General features: G+C 44.7%; 1 protein-coding gene and 1 long non-coding RNA gene across 4 annotated transcripts in view; both read right to left on the reverse strand.

The window, feature by feature from the left end:
* The window catches only part of LOC144110727 (uncharacterized), a 41,939-nt gene extending 27,710 nt beyond the window's left edge, over positions 1-14,229 (reverse strand). Inside the window, exons 1-6 of one of the 3 annotated variants that reach the window (XM_077643795.1) lie at positions 14,096-14,223; positions 11,398-11,451; positions 8,959-9,213; positions 6,330-6,686; positions 2,524-2,883; positions 970-1,326 (exon numbers count right to left, since the gene is read on the reverse strand). In XM_077643795.1, coding sequence (XP_077499921.1) covers positions 970-1,326; positions 2,524-2,883; positions 6,330-6,686; positions 8,959-9,213 — 1,329 coding nt within the window. In that variant the 5' untranslated portion in view covers positions 11,398-11,451; positions 14,096-14,223. Of the gene's footprint in view, positions 1-969; positions 1,327-2,523; positions 2,884-6,329; positions 6,687-8,958; positions 9,214-11,397; positions 11,452-14,095 lie in introns of all 3 variants that reach the window. The other 2 variants (XM_077643798.1, XM_077643797.1) reach the window with 2 other exon arrangements.
* Positions 14,230-17,587: 3,358 nt separating this feature from the next.
* On the reverse strand, positions 17,588-22,142 carry LOC144109925 (uncharacterized). The gene is made up of 2 exons (XR_013309650.1): positions 21,307-22,142; positions 17,588-20,536 (listed from the first exon to the last, which is right to left on the reverse strand). It is a non-coding gene; the product is annotated as an uncharacterized LOC144109925 (long non-coding RNA).
* Positions 22,143-24,766: the final 2,624 nt, after the last annotated feature.

The following is a 24,766-nucleotide window of genomic DNA, read 5'->3' on the forward strand; positions in this document are numbered from 1 at the left end:
CATGGCTCTCACTATGCTCTCTGGCTGCTTACTAAGCACGAACTATTGGTTTATAAAACAAACACTCAGAAATACCTTACATCCTGCTCTTATCATCCCTTTATGTGATAATTATATATTATCAGTTATCACACACTATCACGTTTTCAACATTGTTTTACGTCTTGTGGAAGTACGGCATTTATACGAATACAACGCGGCTATAAAAATAAAGCAAGTTTGATTCCATGTGAAAACCAAAGCTTTTCATGATCTGTCTTCAGTGGCTTCAGCATCATTTAAAAGGCAGCAGTGAAGAAACGCACGTGACAAAGCCCAAGCGTAGCAAAACCACAAACGCAGTTCCGCCACGCCTCTGCTTCCCTGTGCTTCGTGTTGCTGTGCTACGAACGCATGACCTTTTCTTCCCTAATCCTCACTGCACTTATACTGGCGTTCGTTTCTCAGCGACCTACGCCGGCTTCTTTCTATGTTCATAGCTAGCTTTACTTTTTCTGTGTGCGCTGCGCGCTTTGCCCCAAGACCTCAATGTCTTAAAAAAACTTAGCTTCTCCTCCCACTCCAGAGCTTGGTCGTGAAGCCACCTCAAAGAGCACATTTGGTATCTATTTGCCTCACGATCCTAAACCTCACGTGGGCCGCAATGTCATCGTTCTGCGGGGAGTACATCGCCGTGGCCAGACGCTCTTTACTATAGCCATATCTTCAAAAAAGAAAATGTACAGCAGTCTATGTAAGATGAAATGGGACTGCAGCTTCACTTTACTATATCCAAGTTTTTAATCTAGCGGAGTTTACTATAGTGGGGTTCTACAACTTAGTTTAAAAGACATCAGACCATGTCTTTCTGCAGACTAACATATGCATCGATACAGAACTTGACGCCAATTCCCAGTAACAAGTATTTCCTCAACAGCAAGTGAAAGCCTTAGCATTAAAAAAATGACACAGTCAAGCGCCAAGGCAAACCTGTGCAGGACGCAGAATGATTCGCCCCGGCGTGATGAACACGCTCCGAACAAGACAGGTGCCGCGAGCGAGCTTTGGGGGCTTCTCGTCACGAAAGAGGGCACAGCAAGCCTCAAACGCCTGCTTGAACAGCACGACATTTCCCGCGTCGATGCTGGACACGATGTGGCTGAGTGCCCGTTCCACCATTGACGGCTCCTTCTTCGACTGTTGTTCGAGCTCCCGCATGAGCTTGTCGAATGCCATTTCAGACATGAGCACCATCTGGTCCAGAACATCAAACGTGATGTGCAGGATTGCCTTGAAGGCGTAGGCACAGGAGAATGGCAGGGTCTTCTGGATGGACTCGCAGCGCTCCTGCACAACCAGGTGTAGCCGAGCGTTGTACTGAAATCCCCACCACCACTGATTTGTGGACCACAGAATCAAAAGAAAGGCCTACTATCAGATAGTGATTCATTGCCTGCTGTCTGCCTTGGAGCTGAACAATGTAGGCAATATAAAATGCATTCTTGACAGGAAAGTGGTCTTACCTGTTTACAGCCTAAAAATTTTTGCACACAACTATCAGTCTCCTCTCCTCCCCCTGCATGCTCATTCACTGGCTTGCAATTTGAGTGGCACTGAAGAGGCCAGTTAAATGTCACAACAGATGAGTCCACACATGGGCTAGTTCCCACTTCCAGGCACTGATCAATTCTTCCCTGCCCTGCCTTCTCTCAGCTATCCTGGTTAGCCTAGTTCGCGACTGCCACGAAAAGGCAGTGGTCTAGAGTTAATTCTTCAACTACAAACTTTCTCTGGAAGCTGTACATCTTTCCTTTGTCTCCGTATGTCGGCACTTATGTGTATGCTAAACAAATAGCTACTTGCTTGCTTCAAATTTACTCTACCTCATCTTCGCACCAAATCATTCACGTTTTATGAGTGCGCACACAAAATTTTCGTTTTACGTTTTCTTCTGCCTAATGGTGTGGAGGACACTGGAATACATGAATCACCACATGGTATTTGCCTGCAGCCACTAAATTTATAACTTAATTTCTTCTATCATGCTGTTTTCGTTCGAACAGCCGGATGATGGCTGCGATGGGATGTTGAAGTTAAGTACTGGTCATGTGAGGCACAAAAAAACAATATAAATCACTGCTTCTGCAGTTAGTGTCATTCCGGCACTGGAGGAAAACTGGCTAAGTGCTGTAGTGAATTAAAATGATGAAGCAGCAGTCATATTAGTTTTTTATGCCTCTAGTGACCTATACAGAACTTTTTGACATCACAGCCATCGTTCGGCTGTAGAAACTGAATGTGAAACAGCGTAAGAGAAGCTGTTCAATAATAAATTATTTACTGGTTGTATGTAAGTAACGCAGTAGAACCTCGCTTCGATGTTTTCAGTTCAAACAACTGCCCAAACAGTTTAGGTTTCAGTGACTGTTGCCCTCCCTTGTTCCTGAAGTCAGTCTTTAAAACCAAAGTAGTATTGGATCACACACATTTTCCAGATAATACGTCTTCCCAAACTGCTGTCCTCTCAATTCACACTGACCATACCTGGATCTTGAGGGTTCTGCAGATGGCAGTCACATTTAAGCAGTAGGTGCGGACTGCGGCATAGCAGAAGAGTGTCCCAGCGGTGCAACGCTGAGAGAGCCGTCCAACCACCCGCCATGCCAGGGACTGGTCCCGGATCACCAATTTCAGGATGAGGCCACCGCAGAGTGAAGAGCCATGAATGCAGCCACCAATGCACGAGCAACCAAGAGTGAGGTAGCGCTCCCAGCGTAGTGGGGCAGCCGCCGCAGCACTGCCGGGCTTCGCGTGGTACTCGTTCACCACCTCGCCCATCAGCATAGCAGGTATCTTCAGGTGGAGGAACAGCTCGACAAAGCGTGTCTTCACGTTTACAAGTACCTGGTGGATTGGTTCCAATTAACAAGATTCCACTGCATTTACCAACAGGTGTTTCGATAAAATTTTTAAGCATACGGAGACTACTAAAGTATTTCCTGTCGCTGATTCCCACTCCTAAGTATTCTCTGGACAGTTAACTTACTCCCTTCTTACATTTTCAGTCTTCAGCTGAATCCCATCACATAAAGCATAAAGTTCTTAGCATTTACAGGGCTAACCATTATTATTTTACTAAAGAAATTGGAGGACGCTTAAGCTTCGCCTTTAAGAGTGGAATGCGACAGCGTGTTGCAGTGCTGCCAGGGAGCCCCCGGAACGCCATCGCCTTGCCCGTTGGAGGACAAATAGCTCGGAGTCTCTAGGAGGCCTCTGAAAACAACACGGACACTGCTTCATACTAGCACTCATAGACGGTTGCGGTTTCCTCACACCTGTTCAGAAATGAACAACGCTACTCCAACGCAGAATGGTCGCCTATGCACCCATCATCTGCTGGGCCAGCACCGTACATGACGAAGGGGAGTTTCAGTGGGTCCCACACGCTGCCGCTACGGCTGCACGCCCACGGAGGAAATTTACCAGAAATGCATGACACTCGCTTGACTCCGAGATCTGTAATTTACATGCTCGTAATTACTCATGTGCGCCTCAGTACAGATCGCGAAGATACGTTTCCAAGAAACCCGTGCATTCATTAAATGCACCTTTATTCATGTTCAAACGTCGAGCCGTTATGGCGGACTAGAAGCGTCTCCGTCTTAAACACCAAAGACCTTGGTTCAATTTCTGGCCTAGACCCCAGTTTTTTCATTCATTGAGTGTGCGTGCATTTTTACGCGCCCCCGAATGTTTCCAACGCATGGTGCTTACAACTATGCCGCCAACGGCTTTTCGACCGAACGAGCTGTATAGCCTGTCGTGTAAGACATCTACTCCCCCCACCTCGCTATCAGAGGTGCTAATATTGTTCATTGACTGTGCTGCTCCTTTTGTATGCACCCTGCCCATCATAAGTTTGTCTTCCAGTGTAATGTAGGATGAATGCGTTTTCTGGTGTACACACTGTATTATTTTATTGTTACTCAGTACTACTCTGCAGTAGCCTTCATTCACTCAAGTCCATGTAGTTCTACAGATGTTAAGTTGAATGTTTTCCATGTTGCACGATAAACTCTAATAGGCAGAATGTGTATATCACCAGTTGTACCTCAAAAGATTCCTGTGAATATCTCCAAGCAGGCCACGCAAAAACCCAAAATTTAACAAAATGTCATCAGCCAGTGGTTTGCATGGCCTGCAGGTCATACAGCAAACCATACCGCAGACGAAGTGAGTCTGTGCTAGTCCGCCTTAATGTGCACTCCAGGCTGCATTCCTCTACCACCTTTGCATAATGTGACAACAGAGTCCATTTGCCAGGCAAATGGGCAGGCTCAAAGTGGAGGGCATGGGGAAAGGAGCAAGAGCCTCCGACCCCTCCCCCCCTTAGGTTAGCAGCATTTGGGTTTATGGGGGTTTAACGTTCCAAAGTGATTCAGGCTATGAGGGACTTCATAATGAAGGGCTCCAAAAATTTCGACCACCTAGGGTTCTTTAACATGCACTGCCATCACACAGTACACGGACCTCTAGAATTTCGCCACCACCAAAATTCGGCCGCCGCGGTCGGGACCCGCATCTTTTCGGTCAGCAGCCGAGCACCATAACAACTGTGCCACCGCAGCGGCGGTTAGCAGCATCGTTTGAGCTGTCACAGAAGGCAGTTGTGGCCACATTATCTACAAGATTGCATTTTCATCTTTGCTGAATGTTATTTCTTAGTTTTGTGCTGCAAAAGGGATACTCCTTTTGTTACAAGTTAAGCGCTCAGTCAGTGTAGCAAAATTTGTTCTGCAAAGTAAAGATAGAATACTTATTTTTAAAATGCACGAATGCATGACCAGCACACAGGAAATTTTGGTAGTTCGCTTACTTAGCTTCAAAACTTCATTTCTTTTCAAATTCTTCTCCGTTCTTGGGGCACTGAGTTAATGAAAGTTTAGTGCACATCTTAGTTTACATCACAACTTTCCCTGCAAAAGATACAGAAATGAACAGCTACCTTGCAACACTAGGCTCTGTGACTGATACATCTACTAACGACGATCGCTTGCTAACTACCATATTTACACGATTGCAAGTCGACTCCACCCAATCGCATCAGAAGAAAAAAAAAAAGCCGTGCCCGTGGGCACATTCTAAAATGAAAATGTATTAGTCACTGAACTACTTGTCCAGGCTTGTGCCATCATCCTCACTATTGCTGCCGTTGCCATTCCACAAAATCCCACACTTCGCAAATAACCGCACCACGACATCGCGTGGAACAGCTGAAAATTTTGCCTCGTTGCAGCCACCACCTGCATAACCCATTCCGAAAAGTAAAACTTGCGCCACTGCAACAGGTGTTTGCTTCTTTGGCAAAAAGAATGACAGCCATCTTGAACGCTTACTGGCCCCAGAGCATAAATGATTGTCGAAGCACTACATTAAAAACTGGTAAAACGTGGCCACTGGTCAAGTTGAATGCATCAAAAAGAGCCAAAGAGAAAGTATGTGTGAGCGGCGTTGGCTCTGCCATCAGTTACCAACATTCCCTGGAAGCGCTGTCGTTCCAAGTAGCAGTGCCGCCGAGACGAACAACGGCCCTTCCGTCAACTATTGACACTTCCATGAGCACTGGGTGCACAGTTAAAAGTAAAACAAGAAAAGAAAAATCCTTCCGAACAGACACACAAGATAGCCGAATGCTACTGGGCAGAGCCGTAGCTCAAACCTAAAATTGCAACCACGCTGTAGCATCCCTGATATATCATTTGTGTCTCCTTTATTTATGGTGTCATGCATCGGTTCCGTTTGTAAGTCAACCCCTCCACTTCGGATTTTCAAATAAAACAAAAAGGGTCAACTTACAATAATGTAAATACGGTAAATGACGTCCAATCTACATTAAAACCGGCATCCAGATTTGCATATTTGCGAAATCCTACTTGGATTCTTTAAAATGTAGCAGATATAATGCAACACAGGCAGACCAGAGACATTGTGTATGGGACAAAACCAGCTATTCATTGCTAATAAACAAAAGCAATTTTGTTTGCAGAATACATGGGCGGCAGTTTCTATTTTGCCCGTTGTCCGTATTTGCAATTAAATAACAGCTACACCTGATGACAGCAAGGATGGAAGACAAGTATAGTATCTGAATATATGTCGACTTCGAGTCACTTGTTCTTCAGATATTTTGTGCATTGTATGCATTCTGTCTGATGCAATAATGTACTGCATTCTGTGCTGAATCTGCTACCAGCCCCATAGCTAAGAACACAACCAATGCTCATGCATGTTTTCTCCAGTCCAAATGTAATAAAAAATAAGAACACACACGCATTAGAGAATCCACACACCTTCAGTATGTTGACATATGGCACCAAGAACCGGTACTCGGCAACTTTCTGTGAGCAGGCGCTACGGTGGTTCAAGTGGAGGTCGATATGAAGGGACCGTTGGTCGTGTTGGAAGGTTGCTTCCAGGTGGTAGTCGCGGTGGTCTTTCACCAGCCGCCTCGAAAAGATTTGGTGCTCAACAAATGTATCCAATCCCACCAGCGTGCCGAATGAGACAGAGAGCAAGGCCACGTCTCGGTCGACTGGGTGGGTGGCCAGCGGAAAGGCCCCAATAAGGCTGGGCGTCAGCCACTGAAAAAGACTCTTTCCTTCCGGCCCCACTCCGTCTCTTCCTGCATCACACCATGCCCGGCCCACCTGCATGGCAATGTGGAAACAACCACGACCATAAAATGACAGAGCTTGTGCAATTTCAACCCTCTGAGCCTCTGCAACTTGCCAAAACTAAAGTAATCATACAGCTGCAAAACCCTGAACCATCTGCAGTCCGGCCCTTTGTCACCGCATGAGTTTTTTTTTTAACTCCCGAGAACTACGTTATCACACCAGGAACATGAGCAAATATAGGCATGCTCAGTACAGATGGGGTATTCAACCTGGATTACTCGGGAACCCAGGATTATTTGTAGTGCGTTTTGAATTCCCTTAGCACATAAGCATGCCTTAATCTTCTCCCACTCTTCGTTTAACCACTATTTTTTTTTACTAATCGTACTACCATACATCTAACCACACTAATCATACACACATGCTGGAAGCTAAGGTGGCAGCCAATGCACAGTATGCGCAACACTCATGACGCTTGGCCAACTGCATGCAATCATGTGCAATCTCTATGTATTTCCATTTTTTTTTGAAAAATGAGGGAGATTTACGGGCGCACACTCTTCCCACACACACAGCCTGTTAACTTTTTTTTTTTAAATGCACTCCCAAACGTGCCCTCTTCTTGGACAAGAACTGCCCAACGGTACCTTTTCATGGCATGCTGCAGTGGAAGCAACCCTGATGCAATGACAGTCATGAAGGATGGCAAGACACTGGTACAAATATGAGAAAGGGCTCAGAGCTCCATTGACCAAGCTGCCTGGTAGAAGTTCTCCAAGGAGATGTACTGACTGATAGATTTTACAGTAATAGCTATACAAAGGGGGTGCATATCATTACAAGGTGAGCGTTACAAAGATTTTGTACTCCATGTTGGTCAATCCTGACCGGCAAATGTGACTGAGGTTGATGGTCGGGCCAATGTAAACACTGTCCAGTAACAATTGGCAAGCACGTGGGGTTATTCTCCCGGTTAATCTCCCTGCCTTTCCTCCTCCTCTTACGTAAAAGAGAGAGGCAGTGGCACTGCAACTGCTTTCATTTGGTCCAGGGAGGACAGAAACCTAGCAATGCTCTTTTTTACAGCAACAGCTGTTAAAGCCGTATTGCTTGGTTATAAGACAGTGATGTCGGAGTAACATGGAGTCCAAAGTCGAAAGGGAAAGCATATGCCGACGGACTTCTTAATGCAATGACAATTCAAGTGACATACGCTGTGCCGCCTCACATAAATGGATGAGTGGGCACGCATGACAATGCATGGTGCACGGTCACACGTGGATGCACGGCTGTGCATTTAGGCATGCCACCCTACCCAGAGTTACCAAACACACTGACTGGTATCAGCTTTTGCACTAGCTCAGCTGTCATTGACATTCGCATCTCCACAAGGATAAACGTGCGGCGATTTTTTTTCTTAATGGATATGGCACACAACACGCTCCATGTGAAGAATAAGCTCTGCGGCCACTTTGGCACTTGTGCTACTGTTATAGTAGAGCTTTTTGTGTTTAAACTTGTCAAGGCTGATTCTTGGAAATTTTTTGTTTTCAACCTTCCACTCCGTTGCAACCGGCGATGGTGCTGCTACATCTCAGTAATCTACTTCTGACCTCTATATACCACGTCTTTCTTCACAGTACACCTCTTTGCTTCATAATAACTCCCTGGTATTGCCCAAGTAGTGCTTGATTCACTATTTTGCTTCCTTCTGCTTTTTTTCTGTGAGTACATCTTCAACTCTCTGGGTTGTTATCGTGCAGTGTTTTCTAATTCACATTCGCATCTTTATACTGTTTTACACAGAAAGTTTTTGTAGCTTTGGTTTAGCTATATAGCCCTTCATGCTACCACAGAATCTGTACTGTCAACCATAATACCTCAATCAGTTAATAATAAATTAACTTGCTTTAACTGAATTCAACTGAAATTCTGTCAATTATATTCAATGTCCACCCCTGCCATGGTTGGCAGAAAAGGTGAAGAGAGGAAAATCTCCCTTTTCACATGTAGGGGAGAGGGAGAAGGAAGAGAGGCGGATGAAAGGCGACGGGCAGCTGCTGTAGAAGAAAGAGGCTGACGGGACCAGAGGAATGCACAACCGGATGGTGGTTCCATGGCAGAACGCAGAGCTACATAGCCAAACCAAAGCTATAAGAGCTTTCGCTGATTCATGCTCGAAGCCGGTTAGCCTAGCTCTACAAATTTTTCTGTTCGAAGACCTTGTACAGAACTAGCAGTAAGTAATAAAATGAAAATAAAATAAGCCACGTGCAGGCCAACTCGCAACTTAAGCACTCACCTGCTGGTACTTATAGGACAAGTTGAACCACATAGTAGCTGGCCATTGAATCGAACAGTCAACTTGGTATATAGCCTCTTCGTAGAGGCTCTTCACTGGCTTCCTGAACACTTCGCTGAGAACGAATGATGCGTCGGTGCCCAGCAGAGGTGCCTGCTTCGCAAAGAAGGCTCGGTAGGCAGCGAGCCGCCAGTCATGACTGTGCTCATCCTCTGAGATGAGCCAAGACAGCTGTAGCTTCAGCTGGGAACGCATCTGCACACGCAACAACAAATCGCATGCGGCAAAGCTCGGTCAGGAGCAACATCAAACTTGTTGGTAAAGCCTCGGCCCCTGAAGGGACACTGCGGGCAGATGAAGTATGCCTGTATCGATAGATCACCCCGTTCTAATATCTTTACAGAGAAAACAGAGCTTTATTAAGCTTGGAAAAGCAAGATAAACATCGGCAGTACCGCCATCAGCTGTTATCACAAGCAAACTTCAATGGCATTAATACAGTTCTTTGGCTGCAGATATGTCAGGCTGGGTTATGCCGCTATTCATTTTCAAACAGTGACCACAGAGTCCCTCTTTCAGTATAGACACCCTAATTCCAAACAGAGTAGCGGGAGCAAAGTGTTCCATTGCTAGACACAACTTTTATCATCAATAAATGCTTCCTTTGCTGGTTATCATATAATTGATTTTTTACCACACTGGGAGAGGCTCTCTCTATAGTCCCTCTAAAAATTAAAACAATAATGAGGGACTTTGAATCCCAAGGCTACTGGGTGATAGCAGAAGGCTCGCCACCACCACTGTGAACACTAACCAGTTCTTTAAAGAGCGCCAATTTCTCCATTCACGGCCATTTTTGCGTACTGTGAGAATTGAAATGCATTTGACATGACCAGGCTCTGAACATGACAACTAGTGCTTAGCACCACAACAGCAGAGGAAACCGAACGAGACAAGCAAATGAGCCCTGGCACAGAAGCTGTTACAAAACATGCACCACTGCAACAGCACCGTTCAACTAATAGCTGCAAGACAGTGCAACTAACAGTTGCATACCATGCAAGTGAATTTGTCTTGTACTGTGCACAGTAGATTATACACAATGCTACACTTTCGATGCGTTTATTTACTGTCAATACCACAAACGTCTCAGGAATGGGGCATTACATAAAGGATAAATAGCATTAAAACATAAGGGTCCTGCAAAACTTTTATTTAATGACAACGGCACAATACGTATTATGTGAATTCAGGCAAAATTATAGCAGTTTGAGCAATTTAGTCTTGGCATAGCTTGAATAACCCAATACCACTTAATTCTCTCCAAAGCATTGCGGAAACTCGGGTAATATTATTTAGTTTTTTTAATTAGGGCCGCATCTATATAGAATGACAATAGTTCAGCTAAGTACAGCAGGTGCAGAGTCAAAGAAAGGCTGATACATCACGGAGCGCTTACTTTTTACTGAAGTGCAAAAAAGAGACTGAGAAATGCGATGCCTGCTTTCTAAACGGTTGCTTCTGTTGTTCTGGATGGGCAGCACTGAACTGAACCTACAGACAATCTCAAGGGCAAGGAGGAGCAAAGTGCAGGTGTGAGGAGGAAGAGACCTGTCCTCTTCTCGCTGGCTTGTGCAACAGCTCCGACTACGCCACACTGGGCGGGCCAGGCATTACCGTGACAGCGTTAAGGTTCCTTCCTGTTGAGCAGAAAATCTGGCAGCAGCACCAACAGCGAAAAAGCAGGCGGCCCACCTGCCACCTAGGTCACGTGACCCTGTGATGTCATCACAACCTGCCCACCATGGCGAATAGCACGTGAGTTAATGATTGATCACCAGATGTAGGTCAGGGTCCAACGAGCTACACTGGCAGCTGAGTTTGAAACAGCCACCTTCCAGGGCAGTGGTGCATCGTTTAACCGCTGCACCTGTGCGCCAGAAGTGGTTTCACGACCCCCCCTGATATATGAACGTAAAGTAGAAATGGCTGTTTCTGCGAAGCAATATGCAAAGAGGACCTCAGGCCACCGGAGGAACTCATTAATGCTATCGCATCTTAGCTTTACGGTGAAGCTTAAGAGTTCCCTCAAGCTTTATTGTGGATTTAAGTACATCTGAGTAGAGCATATTATTCTTTGGAAGAATGCATGTACTGCACATCAGCCTTGGGCAAGATTACTTTTTCATTTTTGTTAGAATTTTGAAAAAAAGAAAACACAAAGAAAGGGTGCGCTATGCCAAATCTCGTGACTTCACTACTCTTCTTTGCATTTCAATATGTGCCATGCACAGGCACAATGTGGCTGCTTTCATCAGGTATTGCCACACAGTATAGTTGTTTGAAAAATTTTAAATTGCAGCATTTCGGTAGGAATACATAACTGCAGAAATGTATTCCAACCGACAGTCCACAGAGGGGGGGGGGGGGGGCACTTACATTCTATCGTGGCTATCTTCTCATACTGCTTCTTCAGCTTGATCTTTCAATCTGCTGGGGTAATCGGCAAAAAAAAATTAAGTACATATTCTATAATTTTTCGCTTTTGCTAAGTGCATTCACTCCATGAAAATAAATAAAAATTCTAGACATTTTCTTACAGACTTATAAGCCAATTTATAGGCCTATAATGCACCTTTTCTCACTGTTACACTTCATCTCACAAATATTTTCCAGTACTGCCATCCAATTTCCAGTACTGCCATCTGTCATCCAATTAGGGCCAACAATCATTGCAGTAATTGAAAAGGTAGTTCAGGATGGTGTTTTGCAAGTACAGCGAGCGTTTCATTCCCTGGTTAAATTAGCAGAGAAAGTCCTCACAAACACAGCACTGTGAGAGCCTGCGCAGTCATTCGTAAATATGGCATCTGCTGAGCTGGATCGAGTCTCATGTGCGCAGAAGCTGGACACTAGTGCTCTTTCCTTCCTAGGGGAGGAGTCGCGAGGCGTGGGGTGAGGGCACAGATAAAAATGTTTTGCAGCAAACGCCGTTCTGATTGGGTGAGATTGCCGCAGCCTTCACAGTGCTGCAAACAATTAACTTGTGAGATGGAATATGATTTCAACAGTGTCTTACGAGCCATTTCACAGAAAAAGGTACAAATGTGCAAATAATTAATAAAGATACAAGTAAATTATAAGAATACTTTGGCAAGTTCTATGCATTTATTGTAACTACTGCTTCTTCCCATTACTTGTGCCAAGTTGCATAAAGTAGGATAGATTGTACCATTGATACAGAGCATCTAATTATTATTATTAATTCTCAAGTCTCACACCATCTTAAAATGCACTTCTGTGTCTTCACCTGAGGGCTTTCAGTCCCCAGACGTCTACAGCACTTTTTATTTAATAAAGAGAGACGAAATTCCCACGATCTTTCTGAGAAGAAAATTTCTTTTTCAGCAAAGAATTTGGAGGTGCAAAACAAAGCTGCGCGTGTCAATACTGGAGACGTTCCAGAAAGCAATATACAGATTAAAATTTCAGTGAACTATATTCCAGAGGAAAGAGGAGAGAGAGGATATATTCCCTCCACTGTCGCATCAGTGAAGGAATCATTAAGGATATTAAATATGTTATCAAGAGGATAAGATCAGTAGATACTAAACATTAAACTCAGATATGATGCAAAGGTATCAGCAACAACAAAAATGCTGTCAGGTTATCAGCATGTTGGCATATAGCATCACGCAATTATTTTTTTTACTATGCAAATATTTTTGTTTCAGCCGCATCCTTTATTTCCAATGAGTACAAATAGCTTGTTCGAAGCTGATGTGAAAAGCGCAAATGTGGTGAACATTCTTTATGGGAATGGCTAGCCACATCTTGGTTTTCATCATGCAATACACACTCCACAGCTATAACCGCTCCTAAGTGTGCTCGCTGTTCCCAAACAGCTGGACTCGCATCCAGACTTATTTCAAAAGAGATATCGCAGCAACAACGCATTCACTCCAGCAATTCTACACTGATTTCCACTGAAAGCGAGCAAGCAATTTTCCCTATAGATAATAACGATGGAGAATACGCCTTTTCCCAAGGCCGCTCTGCACATCCCTTCTCCTCCAGATTCACTGGTTGAAAATGAAACCGCCTATTCTTACTAAGCATGAACAGTTCCAAGTCGGTGATAGGCGCATTCGACAGATGGTGGCAGCTGTCAAGCGCACACGCACACGCACACACACACTTACTTGCCACTTCGCAGGCACAGGTGGCTGCTCGTGGAACCAGATTGCGCCTGCATCTCCCGCGTGCGTTTGATTTCAACCACTAGCAGACGACTAATTTTCGCTACTCACCAGAGGGCGCCACGTCTTCTGAAAAACGCGGATTTCTTTCCCAAAGGCAAGTACTCGCAAACATTTCATGCGAGAAGTGACACTTGACAACTTCGAATATGAGAAAAAAAAACTTTGCCTTTATGAAAAAGGAAAAATGCACGGCGTTACCGACTGGTCTGTACTACTTTTCCGCAACTGCATTCCCAGCCTGTAATCAGCTGGGCCGTGAAGCGATCGTTCGAAACACGCGGGCGAACCACAAAAAGGGGCCGCAACTTAAAGCGGTATGCACTCCAAAAACTGCAAATCACCCCGAGACTTGCCATGCTTCAAAAGGAGATCGAACGCCCGCCAGTTCGTGCAATCGAACTAAAAATATAAATGTCGCTAACTAACCAGCGCGGACGCAGTTTGACACCAACAGCAGACGACGAACAGTGCTGAAAATGCACGCGATCGGGCTATATACACGTGTCCTGACTACAAAATCAGCAAAAAACATTCTAGAGGTAGCCAGAACTGAACCGTTAGTTACATATGAACGCTTGAAAGCTGTATCGCAGGAATGAACGCTGCTGTCAAGAGCGACGCGACTGGTGCGGCATGTGTCAAAGCATGGTGGGCCGAACTGCGTCGGCGAAGTATAAAAATCAGGAGCCTCGAAACGTACGGCAGCTAGGCGGCAGCAGAGCGAACGCGATGGCGTGTGCGAATGTGTGTCATCGTGTAACAATCAGCAAGGAAAAAAAGCACTGCAAGACCGCGCGCTACGAGACGATTAACATGCTAAGAACAATTCATTACAGTTGGCTTCTTATGAGAGAAACAAATTCGCCTTGTCTTACCTTTAGAGTTTATTGCCTCATCATGGCATCCACTGCTGCAGATCTACGTCGTCTTTGTGGCAGATGAAACGCGGGCACGCAAAATCACAGCAGCGCGTTCCTCTCGCACAGCTCGCTGCACGCGCCGGCGGCGAGTCGGCGACTGAAAGCCAACTTTTTGCTACTGTACGCAGAGCAGCGCCGGCAGCGCCGCTGCGTAAAGCTCTTTAATCTTTTAGCTGCGAAACTCATAGAATTCATGCATAAAAACAACACGCGATCCAAGTTGGCCACAATTTAGGCTTACAGATTGCAGCGACACCGCAAAAAAAGCGTAAACTGTGTTCAATTATTATTATTATTATTATTATTAAGTTGCAAAGTTCTAAGTCATTATTAAACGCACAACTGCCTGGTAACAAAATCAATGAAACATTTTCAAGAGATAAATTAGGAAGTAAAAGAAGAAAAAACTTTTTAGAAATTAACGACGATTATGACGCCATTATGCGACAGCTTTTATTTCTCCGTTCCAGATGGCGCTACCATCCGTAAGACTAGCAGCGGAGGTTTTGGGAGAACTGCTGAATGGATGAAGACGAGGATGTAGAGAACAACTGATCGCAGCTACGTTTTACAGCGAAGTACCGCTACCGTGAGGGAAATTTTCGTGTCGTCGAAAGCAAAGAAGTGTCGTCGGAAGCAAACAACGCCAGTCTAAAATTGAATGCTACTCGAATGGAAAATTACCTAACAGCATAGAAATCGTATATCATATTGATCATAAAGCAGTAGTAGCATACATAAAAATATAAAGTAAAAATAAATAAAAAGAATAAAATAAAACAAACAGTATAACATAAAAAATACAAAATTAAAAAAAAAGCTAACAGGCTAAAAACCGAATGCTACTCTGAGTGGAAAAGTACCCAGTAGCATAGAAATCGTATACCATACTGATCATAAAGCAGTCGTAATATAAAAAGAAATATATATAAAAATGTAAATTAAAATAATTATAGATAAATGAATGTAAAAAGGTAAAAATAAAACCTATAATATATAAAATACAAAACAACAAAATCAAAATAATAGAACAGGAAATTGTATACTCTCTTTGTAGAGCTAATAATAATAATTTTTTGGGAAGGAAATGGCGCAGTATCTGTCTCATATATACCTGGGGCCCTATTCTCGACATTTCGCCATTTTGTTCAAATTGTGACGTTGGCGTGACGTAACCATCAAGGCGGTGCCAGGTTACGTATCCACAGAATCTGATTACGTGAAGAGAGAGAAAAAAGTAAAAACTGATCTAAAAATAAATACCGTCGTCTGCTACTATTGGCGCCAAGTACGGAACAGAACGCCGCTTCGGGAGCTTGCGCTGAGCCTCTGCGTTGCAATCTTCGGTGCATACGCGTCGAGGGGCAGTGCGAAGGAGTGAAATATGTTGCGGCCTCTTGAGTATCATGTCGGATGTCCGGCAGCAGCTAAGGGCAGACCGACTTAGGCTACTCAGTGCGAAAGACTCGCACGTCGGTTGTCAAAGCATTCATCGAGTTCGATGCGGCGGTGCGAGCGAGGGCGCAGCCTAGACGACTTTTCAGTCGAGGTGAACTGATGGCGTACCCGCGAGTCACGAGCGGCGCCACACGCGTGCGTACTGTTGCCCAGAGAAGCTGGCGAACATCAGGAACGGGGCCAGGGTATTCGTAATGGCGTACGTGCTGAATGGGAGCGGAAAGTGAAAGCTTTGGCCGGCATGATGCCTTTGTGGCATTGCTCCTTATAACGATCGACGACAGCTTCGCACATTTGCTTACCAGCTACAGTTGAATGCAGGAACTGAGACTAAGGCAGTTTTCTGAGGGAAAAGTCATCTCGTCCAGGCCAGGAAAGGAAGCAACGAGAGCTATATTTTTAGAGTGGTGCCGCCAGTGCTGAAAAGGCGCCCGAAACGGCGCCTAAATACGCGCAGGCCAGCAGTCCCTGTCTGAGGACAACGCTCGCATACTTAGCGTTGTAAACTCTGCGGAAACCCACTGTTTCCTAGGCGCCGCGTCAGCTACCGTCAGGTCAGCAAAGGTGCTAAAGCTTTTAATCGCTAGGTATCGGCTTTAACAGAGAGCGGGGTGCAGCGGAGTTGTATCTGTGTGCGCTTGGAAGGCCTCCAAGATGTGTTTAGTGCTGAAATGCATGCTTGGCAAGGCAAGCCGATGTGCACATTTTAGGCAACGCGTTGCACCAGACTCTGTTGTTAGTCATGTTTGCATGCACCCGCGCACGAAACGAAACTGCAAAGCGCGGAATATCGGAGTAAATCTCGTCAAGGAGAACACACCGAGTGCGCATCCCTTATTATCAACTTAAATGTGCAAAGCCGGGGAAAAAAGATTCTTTTCTGCATTAATAACAAACAACATAAAACAAAGCGAAAACTCCCCCCCCCCCCACACACACACAACATAATTTGAATAGAGCGTACCCTCACAATATTCAGTGATGTACTCATATTTTGCTTCGCAAGCCTGAACGCATGCACTTTTGTGATGTAAGTGGCACATATATTACTTCATAAAAATTACAAATGTTGTCAGCAATTTTGCTTGTTTTTCCCTTCCTAGAAAGGCATAAATTTTTTCTACTTGTTCAAGTGAATGCGTAACACTCACGACCACCACACAGAAGCAGCTACACTATATGTGCGATGCAAGTAAGCAAAACATTCTGTGAGGTGGGGCAAAATTATTTTCTTGAGCACTTACAGGCCGCCTCACCTCCCTTGCTGTCCACACAAGCAACACGAGTCAGGCAGCGTCTTGAAGTTTCTTCGTTGTAGAATAACAGTTATGCACCTACCATAAAATAAAGCAGCTCCTTTAGATGCCTGATCAAGTACAGTACAGCAAGCTTCCAAGTAAGAGAGAAAGATATATGCCAGAAAAGGTGGAGAGGTCGGATAAGGAAAAGTTCCTTCACCTGTTATTCCACAAAGGGGCAGGGGAGGAACATAGAGGTAGAGAGTAAATATCGGTGACGACACCATATTACAGTAAGACACATGCAATGTGCAAGATATTTGCTTTATTTGCTTTGTTTTATGGGGTTTATGATCCCAAAGCGAGTCAAGCTATGAGAGATGCTGTAGTAGAGAGCTCTCTATAATTTCGACCCCCTCGGGTTCTTTGCCGTGAACTGTCATTGCACAGTACACAGGCCTCTACTGCTGTGGCCGGGATTGAACCTGCGTCTTTCGGGTCAGCAGCCAACCACCATAACCACTGAGCCACCGCGGCAGCTTTATTTGTATGATTCAAGAAACTTAAATTAATGTTCATGTATGCACACTCATTGCCTAGTACATGTCACACAAAGCCCGAACATGTGTTTTGGGGCCAAGCATTCCGGTTGGTCTTGCACGCAGTATTTAAAGAGACAACTAAGTGGCACCATGAGCCGAAGAGCTGAAGGAGAACAAAAACATGACAGTAAACTTAGGAGCACTAGAGACAAGGAGGAAATTAATTTATTTCCATACTCTGAAGGCCCGGAAGTATACAAAGAAGAGTGGGGGAACACATAAAATTGGTAACTGCTTTTTTGAATTTAATACAGCCAAATATTGCAGCAATAGAGGTAGGAACATGGCAGGAAAAACAAAAGCGTAAGATTAGACAGAAAATAGGCAAGACATTCAATGTTGATGTCGCCCTCGGGACAACATATGGGAGGCACCAATACAGACAGCGGTAGTGTTCTGGTTAGGGTACTATTAAGATGAAAGTCTCCAGGATGCACAAAAAGCAATCTAGCCAGCGACGGTAGCCACTGGCTTCCGGTAGGTTTTTTAATGTGTGCACCACATAGGATGTATTCATGATAATTAATAAACCACAGGAGATTGTTCAACACGAAATAAATTATCCTCACAGCACCATACAATACACAGCTAAAAGGAGAAGTCAGCAGTAGGAATTGCAACGATACGGTGCATGTAGACCCCTACGTGAAGACTTCACGCCACAGGGTTCACTTTTTAGCTGTGCAGTGGACTATTCAAGGCACCCATCATGCTATAAACTTCTGCGAGGTGAGGAAAACCCTTATTTTAGCCTTTCAAGGCCCTTTAAGCTTCAAGAATACTGAGTTTTGCACTTCGGGGATCAAAAGCAGACCATGTGGCCTGAAGACTTGACTACAACCCTGGAATTCATTACAATTGAAGACAGCTGGCGCACCATTAAAAACCAAAACAGAAATGCCAAATACAAAGCAGAACAAGCATTCCAATTTTTGATCTAGGCATTCTTTACAAACATACATACTGGAGCAGTTGCTATGCTGTTGTATTCTGCCAGAAAAATATGTGCTGCAACCATAAAAAGCACCCTATCTAGAGGACGATGGATGCTAAATGGGATTGAAATGAATAAATCAGTGACAACTAAAGCAAACCACGAGAAAAATTATTTTGCAATGTACGCAGTTGTGTACAAAGTGCCCTAAAGGGTTGAATGCAATTTTCTCATGCATTTAGTCATTTGCATCTTTTTTTTGCCGAACATCAGCACAGCCACGCATGCATAGATAATTTTACACAGAGGTGGGATTAGACATTGGTGGCACTGACACAGTTAATCGCAAGGGAAGGCCTGAGTACTGGGTAAAGTAGACAATAAACTGGTGATCAGGATAGATGTAAGTGAAACTGGTGTATTTTATTGACTAAACAAATCAACTGTAATACAAAGGCAGAGAAAACTGCAATATGTTAGTGGAAATTGAGTGCACTGGAAGATATATTGCACAAAATTTGAGCCTCCTGAAATATTAGCTTGTTTTAAAAAAATAATTGCTTTGCTTCAAATTTTTTTTACAAGCTCAAGCAAAATTTCGGAGCAAGTCAGCTGTAGAACAAACTTCCTTTCTGCAAAGTATCACAACAAACACATTTGTTCTTGATACAAAAGAAAATTTCATGACTGCTGCAGGACATGTGATGGCAATGACAGTAATGAGCCGATTGCTGCTGCCACACAGCAAAAGTGGTAAAATCCCGCACACATCAGGGTCACAGAGGCAGATTTCTCCGGTAACAAGACAAGTTGCAATGTGTGAAAGAAGTGTGATGCGGTATATGTGCACATTGATAATGCCCATTTCACGAAGTGCCAAATCCAGTAGATTCCTGTGTTGAATAAAAAAATAGCAATGCATCCATTGATGCCCCAGTTTTACCAAAGAAACATAGGTTGAACAGATTGTCTGGAATTTTTGTCAAATTTGCCTAAGAGCATTAGCAGCAGCCAAGAAGCAAAGTGCCAGCAACAAGGTTGGTAAAAGCGGGGCGTTACACAGCGAAACTAATCGAACTAGCAGACAGTGCCTTGTCTTTCATTCATACAAGCTTGGCAGATGGCAAACATGAAAGAGTTGCCTCACTTTTTGCTCAGAGGAAAACTAGTGGATTGCTGTATCACTACACATAGCATTTAAAAGCAACAGTAGAAAACAGGCACAGAGGCAAAGAAATGTCAGGAGACAAAGCTTGCTCTGCTCTGTGAGCACACACAGATGACACATTAGGGACCTCCTATCGGACGAACAGTTGCCTACAAAATCAGACTGCGCCCTGAGCAAGATGTGATAAATGACTGCATACACATCCCTATGTTTCGTGCATGTCAAGAAATTTCAGCGAAGCAGTAATCACGTCATGGAGCACAAACTTTTAACAGAAATCAAAGAGAAGTACTGGTTCAAAGCTCTGCTGGCAGGAGAAAAACATTTTGGTGACTTCCTCTGTTTCACTGCACTAAAGCACCAACATGCACATTCTGCATAAAGAGAGCACACAGCATTGCAGTACATTAAGAATTAGCAACTGTTCAGTAGCGTTAAAGCATGTGTATAAGCACACATCCGGCCAATTTGCAGATGGTAGGATTAAAGTTTCTTCTACGCTTCCTGTCACGTGAAGAACTGCAGCATTAGAGAAAAGCCTAGTCTACACATCAAACACACCTGTCATTACACACTCTAGTGAGAAACTGAAAGGAAAATTTGGTCCTGTTTAAAGAGCAGCACAAAAATCACAGACTTGAACAGCTTTCTTGCTGTGTGCAATGAAACTTGAAGCACAAAAAATGTTTACATAGACTGATCATAGCATGACTACAGGTGAAAACTATGTCAGTGAGTCCTGCAGCTAAGTGCGGATGCATGCAATGTGTCGCACAGTGCAAGTTGTGATTGCCTTTGAAAAAAATCCTGTTCCATATCTGCAGCACTTGACACCTGTGAAGACATCCAATGCAACCCTTCCAAAGAATGATTCTTTGCTTGAGAAGCACTCTAGCTGAGAGGTGCATGATGTTGAACCTTGCAGCAGCATTCCTCAGCACATGACTTCCTAGGATAGCAGTGATGCATCGAAGAGGCACATTATACACATGTCACCTGGAAGGCAATCAACACTGTCTTTAGTGCGTGAGCTTGAGTGCAATGCAAGTTTCATACACACAAGAGAAAAGACTTTCAAATACGAGACATCGCAGGGCTGTAATTATCAAACTAAATTTTCATGTATGACTGTAACTACTACTCAAATAAACTGCTTTTGTAACAGTTATATTTTATTGGTCATCTCTATCAAAATGATGGAGGAAGTAAAACAAAACTGTGAAAACAGCTTGACTACAGCCAGACTTATGGGTATAAATAATTATTACATATTTGTTTTTATTGTGTTGCAGTGAAGGCAACTGCTACAAGGCACATTGTAGGGGAAGTCCAAGGTTAACTTTACCTCAGAATATTGAACTGCACTAAAATCTCACTACACGAATGCTTTTGCAACTGCATTTATCAAAATACAGATGCCAAGCCATTGCATTTGTGTGCAATGAAAGAAAACCATAGACATGCAGACGCCCTACGAGTCACCCACATCCGCATATTGTAGTAATCTGAAAACTCGTTGTGCGTTTTACTTTACAGACAAGACTATTTTAAAATGCTGTTTTTATTTGCGCAAGGCTTCCTCGCTTAATAGGCTACAAATAAATGTGCCACGAGATTCACAGCTGTTTGCATGTGACCAAAAAAGGGCAGGAACATAAGGGACTTGTTATTACACACCCGAAGAAAGCCACCAGCCATCAATATGAACTTTGCATGCAGCCATCTGAAGAAAGTCAACAGCAATTTTTCGTTGCTGTTTCCCTTACCTCATCGATACTCGAGACGATGTACCTGGCACATGTACGCTGCCTTGCTGACACCGCTGTCTTCAGAAACTGCCCTTATGCACACAGACACTGATGCACACAAATTGAGCACACAGATGATGCACTGATGATGGCAATTTCCTGATGAGCACAGTCCCGCCGACAAGCCGAACACATTCTGGAAGCATGTTGCTCAGCCGGCAGACAACCCTTTGTGCCACCCTCTCATCACTCCCGCAGTAGAATATCAGGTCAGCGACAGCGTGTAAATAGAGGCAAACACTGAACTAATTGGTGTCCAGACGTTCACAGCTACCGATCGCGCCTTGAAACACAGGATCAGAGTAACGGCCGGAGCACCTACAATACCATGTTTAAGGCAGACCAAGGTGCTCACGCGCTGCCTCTTGCCGCAAATCTTCTTGCACAGCCACCACACCATATATCGCTGGCCAGGCAGCCACACTCACGAACCGGGCAGTCCTTCGAAAACACTGAGGCGCACTCACGAATGCTTCGCTTCTCGCAGCCCGTGACAACAAACGGCAGCTACGGACGCCGCCATATCCGCGCTGTAGCAACCGCGACCGCGCGGACCGATAATTTCTTATCATGAGAGAAGCGTTTGAAACGGGAGCGCAGCTAGAGACCTCACGCGGGTGTAAAATTACGCTCTGATAATTAAGGCTCTAAAAGGCTGCTTAATTAAGAGGTACCATTACAACGCCGTTCAATGCTTCTACATTCAAAACAACCATGTTTCGGAACAGTTTATTACTTCAAATAAGCGCCTACCAAACTACGGTGAGCTAACAGCCGTATAAATCCGTGTGGTCATAATTCGACTATGTCCACCATAATTCGACCATCTTGCGGCCGTCTCAAATTATGGCGGCCAAATGGGGCATTTTTCAGCAATGGCAGCATTTCCTTTGCGTCACTAAACGTCATTTTGACCTCACTGAATTATGCTTGCGTATCACGTGAATCACGTGACATTCCTCCAGCCAATCACATTCTAGGAAGCAACCCTCACAGTACGAACTTTTTTTTCTCAAAATTGCTAAAACGAGCCAAGTGTTTTCTTCCATGCCAGCTGTAGCTTCGTTTTTCCTCCACAGACATTTAAATTTACCGACCCGGCACAAAATATAACTGTGCTAAAAATCAGTCTTCAAGTACACGTCATTTTGACGTCACGGCAGAAAGCTATTTCGAAGCCTGATAGTTTCGCGCCACAAATTTAAAACTCGTGACTTGCACGTGATCGCCCAATAAGCCAATCAGAGAGACAATATGGCGGCGAACGGCGGCCATGCGTGTCGAGAATAGGGCCCCTGTACCGCGCCGTAAGGAGAGGGATAAAGGAGGGAGTGAAAGAAGAAAGGAGGAGAGAGGTTCCTTAGTGGAGGGCTCCGGAATAATTTCGACCACATGGGGATCTTTAACGTGCACTGACACGTTTTGCCTCCATAAAAAATTGCCTGTGGTTTAGCTCTGGTTAACCCAAGTCGAATTGCGAAAGCTTCGTTTCCTCGGCACGTCGTCTACGCAGCGTCTCATTCCGACGCTCTCGAGAATTCAAAGCGGTCTCTTCCGCGGTTGAAGAGTCATTAAGGGAGGTGTCACTTCTAGCCGCATCTGCGTTACGACGCCTCTCGAGTCTTGCGGCTCGTTCTTCTGGCGTCTCTTGAGCGCGTTGTCTCTTGCTCGCTTCATTCTGTCGTTGTTGCGTCTCTTTCGCGCTCTCCATAACGACTACAATATGCACGCCGTTTAGCTAAACGTTGTTCCCGCTCTGCACCCGTTTCTTCCGCACGCCGCCGCTTCTTAGGTGCGGCGCATCGTTTCAGCTTCACCTTAGATAACTTCAAATTACAATTTCTAGCTCAAATTCGCGCCTAGAGCCCTACTTCTTTTTGAAGTGCGCATAATAACGTCGTGGATAGCAGCTTCAACCAAGGGCGTCCGAAGAATTATTTGCAGGGGGAGGTGGCGGAGGGCAGCGGTATGTTCGCAGCAAAAAGGCACTATTTCAGGAGTAAATTTATTTATTTATAAATTAATAAGTAAAATACAGACGTGAAAGAAAAATTACAAACAGCAAATTAATGCGTGGCTTGGAGAGATGCAATGTAATTTATAACAAAAAACAATTAAAATTATTAAAAAATTCAAAAACATACTGTCCCTTCATGGAGAAGAGTGCTCAGTCTTGCTGCGTGCGGGTTCTCGACTCACCCGAATTGATCAGCACACAGCACAAGACCCGCCGCGGTGGCTCAGTGGTTAGAGCACTCGGCTACTGATCCGGACTTCCCGAGTTCGAACCCGACCGCGGCGGCTGCGTTTTTATGGAGGCAAAACGCTAAGGCGCCCATGTGCTGTGCGATGTCAGTGCACGTTAAAGGTCCCCAGGTGGTCGAAATTATTCCGGAGCCCTCCACTACGGCACCTCCTTCCTTTCTTCTTTCACTCCCTCCTTTATCCCTTCCCTTACGGCGCGGTTAAGGTGTCCGCCTATATATGAGACAGATACTGCGCCATTTCCTTTCCCCAAAAACCAATTATTTTTATTATTATTACACAGCGCAATATGTTTACAAACACGCAGCTACAGCCACTCAGTCTTCCTTGAACAGCAACTGCAGACGTCTCGGATTTTTCTGGGCGAATTGCCCGATGACACGGGTGATAAAAGTCGTTTCTGTGCTTCATTACACACTCTCTCTCGGTGCGCACTGATCATACAAAGGCCATCCAGCCTGTCGTTTGTCACCGTTGAGCGTAGCCAGGTTTTCACTCTCCTCATTGTACTGAAGGAGCGTTCGACCGTGCAGGTAGTAATTGGCAAAGCCAGAGCCACCTCAATGGGTTTTGCAACACCGGGGAAGAATATCTTTGCCTGGTGTAAAAGCTCGCAGCAAGTTATTTCTGATGACTCCCCCGTTCTGTTGCACCACATCTCGTACCAAGAGATGGCCTCTTCCTTGAAGTTGTCGATGCCGTAAAAGCATTGGAGCTCTTCGGCAATGGCAGCGAACTCAACACGACTCAAGTGCTTCATTTTTGAAGGATGCAGCTGGAGAAGTTTGAAGCTCCTCTCATTGCTTTCAGAAAAGCAGCGAGCTAAACAAGCAGTGAGAGTCCAAGCATGGCACATATATTGCCACACGGTAGCACCTCCGGCGACTGAATCCCGTAGTTGTCTCGGTGGGCCTGACCAGACACTTGTCTTGGTACAGATATCACCACATTTAAGTGATTGGCTGCCTCCCTTGCTGCATTCATGATATCAGGGAACTCCTCTGCAGCGTTTGTCCGGTGGCCGCGGAAAATACGTTGCAGCTCATTGATGTGGTCATGCACAGAAATGAAGTCTATGGATACACCTTGCAGAACGTTCGTAACTGGTTCGAGCCGAGCGCTGTACTTCTCTACAATGTGCAAGCAGACGATG

This window comes from Amblyomma americanum, chromosome 11 (genome assembly GCF_052857255.1).
Source record: "Amblyomma americanum isolate KBUSLIRL-KWMA chromosome 11, ASM5285725v1, whole genome shotgun sequence".
NCBI classification, from domain to species: domain Eukaryota; kingdom Metazoa; phylum Arthropoda; class Arachnida; order Ixodida; family Ixodidae; genus Amblyomma; species Amblyomma americanum.